Source organism: Antrostomus carolinensis, unplaced genomic scaffold (assembly GCF_000700745.2).
Source record: "Antrostomus carolinensis isolate BGI_N321 unplaced genomic scaffold, ASM70074v2 scaffold24503, whole genome shotgun sequence".
Taxonomy (NCBI): domain Eukaryota; kingdom Metazoa; phylum Chordata; class Aves; order Caprimulgiformes; family Caprimulgidae; genus Antrostomus; species Antrostomus carolinensis.
Genome location: NW_010306265.1, coordinates 6,684 through 11,492, shown reverse-complemented (window position 1 = coordinate 11,492; position 4,809 = coordinate 6,684). Strand labels below are relative to the sequence as shown.

The 4,809-nt window shown below is 40.7% G+C and overlaps 1 protein-coding gene across 1 annotated transcript in view; it reads right to left on the bottom strand.

Moving 5' to 3' along the window:
- Positions 1–2,129: 2,129 nt before the first annotated feature.
- LOC104522709 (frizzled-3) overlaps positions 2,130–4,809 on the bottom strand; it is a gene marked incomplete at its 5' end in the record, with an annotated part of 3,932 nt that continues 1,252 nt past the window's right edge. Inside the window, 2 exon segments of the mRNA XM_010165079.1 lie at positions 2,130–2,185; positions 2,545–3,566. Of these exon segments, the coding sequence (XP_010163381.1) occupies positions 2,130–2,185; positions 2,545–3,566 (1,078 nt within the window).

Below are 4,809 nucleotides of genomic sequence, written 5' to 3'. Positions count from 1 at the left end.
TTAATCATATCAGATACTTTGTATATATTGTAAACAAACTCCTGTCTCAATGTAGTAGTTGTTTCCTTACTAAAGGGGACTCAAGGAAACAGTATTCACTCCACTCAACTTCTGAGGGGTCATTTTGTTAGGTGTTCCAGCTCTGGCAGGGAGATTGGACTGGATGATCTTTTGAGGTCCCTTCCAATCCCCAACATCCTGTGTTTCTTTGATCTCAGATCTCATCTGACCCCTTACAACCATGGAGGAGAGGGATGACTGTTGTCTGTTTTACCTGCTGTAAACAAGTAAAAACAAGAGATTAAAGCCACTGCCTGATGTAGCCCATGATGCTACAGAAAATTAAGGACCAGGATGTGCTCATGGGCAGAGAGCTGCCACCATTTTGGGGTCTTCCAAGGAGTATTTAGCTCCTTAAGTAGTCAAAGAAACATGCTGTCTATTTTTCATTCCAACACCAGCCTTCTTGGGTTTAGCAGCAGCCAGGAGAATCTGCAGCAAATTATTAACCCTGTGGTATCTCCTGCATTAAGCAGGAAGGAGGCAGGGAGGCAGCTCTGGAGTAGCTGCTGCTCATACTCCCCCACTAGGAATTTTCCAGAAGGAGTTACTGTGGCATCCTCTGATGGCAAAGATGATGTAACAGTTGAATGGATTAAGGAATTTTTAACTTGAAATTTGCTGGTGTTGGAAAAAGTGCACCTATGCAAGCAGCAAATTCCAACTACCACAAGCCTGTGTAAGTTTTGTACATCAAACCTATGTCCACTGTGGAATCAACAATAGCTCTTAATTTAGGACAGTCTGATCTCAGACACACTGATATTCAAATGTTTGAAGTGAATAACATCAAGGCTTAGAAAAAATAGGGTCTTATTTTGCAAGTGGGTGATACTCTGCAGAAAGTTTTACATTTCCCCCTAATTTTACAATACATTTCACTAGCATGATTGAAGGATAACATTATTTTTCCCCACAGTTTTGGAAATGTGTTTCATTTATAAGTCTGGATAGTTTAATTAGGGAAGCACATTTAGTTTAAGAAAAAAAAAATGGGTAGGTTAGAAGAAAAACTCTTCTAATGCTCCCTAGGGTCTATAGGTCCTTGAACCCAAACTGATGTGAATGAAACCATTATTGTTCTTTTGAATCCTGCTGAGCCATTATGGTAACAGCTTTCTAGAGATCTGAGTAGCATTTTACTATGTCTTTCTGCTATTCCATTAGCCAGGATTTTAGTCCTTAGACATCAGAAATTCCAAGGTTTAATATAGTTCTTGTTCAACATTCAGAGAAAGCAATATCCTTTTAATTTTATATAGATTCTTATACACATTTTAGATTGGGCTCTGGTAAGTATTTGAAATTAACTGAGAGAAAACTTTGTGTCCCTCTTTTTAAGCATCAATCAGTTGAATGTATTAAAACCTGGCAGCAATGAAGAGTCAATCAAGCAAATGAAACTGAACACACCCACTGCCAGATATTTCCTGCCATAAAAACACTCACACATTGGATGGGAAGGAAGAGTCGTGCCCTAATAAAATCTAACAGAGAAACAATAATAATGGTTAAAAGGTAATAAAAGGATTATTATCAAGCTATATAGACTAAACCAAACCTTTAAGTGATATGTTATTGAGTTAAAACGTGAGCTTTGATGATCCAGCTGGTGTTTTAACTGCTTTAGAGCCAAAATACTTTGTTTTATACCCCTGTGTGCAGCTATATAATAGATACTCGCTCTACAACCTTCTTAAAATAAAGTTGCTCTTAAAGAAGTCGCAGAAAATATCTAGGAAATATCATTCCAAAAACAATTTGCCACTTTGGCTCAAAAAGGAAAGTAGATTTCAAGGAATTAATATACTTACAATAGTTTCTTTGCAACTGCAGCAGCATAATATTGAAGAAAAGAGCGGACAGTTTGATAGCTAGAGGTTGCTGTTCCTGTGATAACTCAGTTAAAAAAACTGAGCAGGTAAGTGTAACTCCCTTGAAATAATAAAACTGATGAGCTGTAAGCTCTGTTTTTCTTCAGAAGAAGACTTCAAGATTTTCTACAGACATTTCTGACACATGCATAGACTGTTCTAAAATGAGCACAGAGCATCAAGGCAACAAAACTGTTACAGACAAACAACAAAAACCAGAAAGAGCAGCAATCAGGCTGATGACAACTCAGCTTAAATGCCAAAATTCCCTCAGAGTAAAACTTCTAACACATCTCTAACGACCAAAAATAAATTAATGAAGTCCTGTTCTTGAAGTTGGTTTAAAATAACACCTTTACATCCTGTATAGGTCTCGTACAGCCCAGGAACTCCACCAAAAACCACCAAGCAGCTGATGCAAGCTTCCCATTTTCCAATAATACCCAGTCATCCTGAAGGCCTAACGCATTATCCAAATAATCTGAGCATGGTAAGAACCTTCCCTTGTAGGAACAGCAGCATTTTCTGGTAGGGATGACAAATAAATCTTAACATATCCCCTCATTATCCATTTTCTGCACTCCTGAAAAAATATGTCATATTGGTTTCCTCACCTGATAGGGACACGGGATGTGATATTCTCTGCAGCGTTCTTGAATCCACGTCGTCTCCCACACACCTCGATAAGCCTGCTCATAGAAATAGCAGCCGATTACAACCAGCAGCGGCACGAGGTACAGAACACTGAACACGCCAATCCGGATCATGAACTTCACCAGTTTGTCCTGGTTTTCTTTTTCTAACGGGATTTCAATGCGAACCCGATTGAGTGAGATAATGCCAGCTAGCAGAAGGGAAACTCCAACAACAACATACAGGCAGAGAGGTGCAAGGACAAAGTATCTTAATGCATCCACATCATAGAGGCCAACAAAACAGACGCCGCTAATATTGTCACCTTCAATTTTATTCATTGCTAAGAGGATGATGGTTAAAGTTCCTGGAATGCCCCAGGCACTGGCGTGGAAGAGCAAGGCTTTCTTCTCGATTGCTTCACTGCCCCATTTTGGCACAGCTGCTAAAAACCAGGTGATGGTAAGAATGACCCACCAAACACTTCCAGCCATGGTAAAGAAATAGAGCACCATGAAAAGCATAGTGCAAGCTTTGTTGTGGGAGCCTTGTGTCACTGTGGAAGCCTTGTACTGGGTAGGGCTAGATGCGTTACACGCTACTCGGTCTTCAAGCAGAAAGCCAATGAAGAAAATTAATGAGACCATCATGTAACAGACAGCGTAAAATATGATCGGTCTTTCCGGATAGCGAAATCTTGTGACATCGATCAGAAATGTTAAAAAAGTAAACAAGGTAGCAGAAAGGCAGACGATGGAGATGACTCCGATGAAGTAACGAGCAAAGGAGAGCTCTTCACGCCGGAAGTACATATTTGGGCAAGGAGGGGAACAGTCTCGTACCCTCAGGAAAGAGTAACCCAAATCAGGGTCTATTTTCAACTCCCGAGGACACCAAAAACCATAATCCCTCTGCACTGCCATTGGGGCCTCTTCTGTGGGTTCCCCAGCTAAATTGAGGTCAACGAGACGAGGATATGGCTCATCACAATCTGGGAATCTAAAAAGTAAGAAAAGAATTATTTACAAGAAATATACACACACTTTGCAAAGACTAGTAACTTTATCTATGTGTCTGACTTTAGACATGCTAACTGGAGCGAAAACACAGACAATTCAAATAAAAGATAATCCATGAAATACTACACTGTGTTTAAACAAAGTCTAGGACTCATTGTTCCAGAATACAGTGAATGTTGAAACTATAAAACAGGTTTAAAAATAAACCAGAACAATAAATGGGCAAGGGGTGCATTGGGGCTTTAAGCAGAAAAGTGAGGATACAAAAATCCATCTCAGGAAGTATATAAATGAAAGTTTACTATAAACTGAGACTATGTGCCCAAAGAAGCATGATTTTATAGAACATTTTTAAACCTTTCCCTAAGCAACTGTAGCAGCTGCTATCAGATAGGACAGTGAGTTAGTTAGACCAAAAATCCAACCTAGCACTGCTACTACTGTTAATAAATTGAAATTTGGAGGCAGATATTTCTGTAATTAAGTAAAGCTCTGAGTGGAGGCTACGGGCTGCTGGAGGAGTAGTTTTGAAGGAGAGACTGGAGGGATTCCACGCATAGCTGTCCGGTTCCTCCCTCTGCTAGATGTTATGTTGGGGAGGGACTTTTCATAAGGGCAATTAATGATAGAACAAGGGGAAATGGCTCTAAACTGAAAGAGGGGAGGTTTAGATTAGATATTAGGAAGAAATTGTTTGGTGTGAGGGTGGTGAGACAGTGTCCCAGGTTGGCCAGAGAAGCTGTGGCTGCTCCTCCCTGGAAGTGTTGAAGGCCAGGCTGGATGAGGCTTTGAGCAACGTGGTCTAGTGGAAGGTGTCCCTGCTGATGGCAGGGGGGTTGGAACTGGATGAGCTTGAAGGTCCCTTCCAACCCAAACCACTCTGGGATTCTATGATTATCACCTCAGCAAGTGTAGCATAAGCTAACTACACCTGTTCCTCTGCCACAGTCCATGTTCTGGCACAATGGCACTAACAAAGGACCAGCAAAGTTTGAGTAGTTTTAGGTCTGGTTTTGAGATTTCACTGCCTGGGGGTTACTGAGGAGATGAGAGGACTCAAAGGGTCCAGGCATCTGTTTGGAGTATGGAGTTAGAGCCATCTTTGATCCAAATTATCAGGACGTAGAAGCATCCCCTGGCTTACTCCTTTGCTAAAATCAGTTTGAAGTGTTTTTCATTCATAGAATCATAGAATCATAGAATGGTTTGGGTTGGAAGGGACC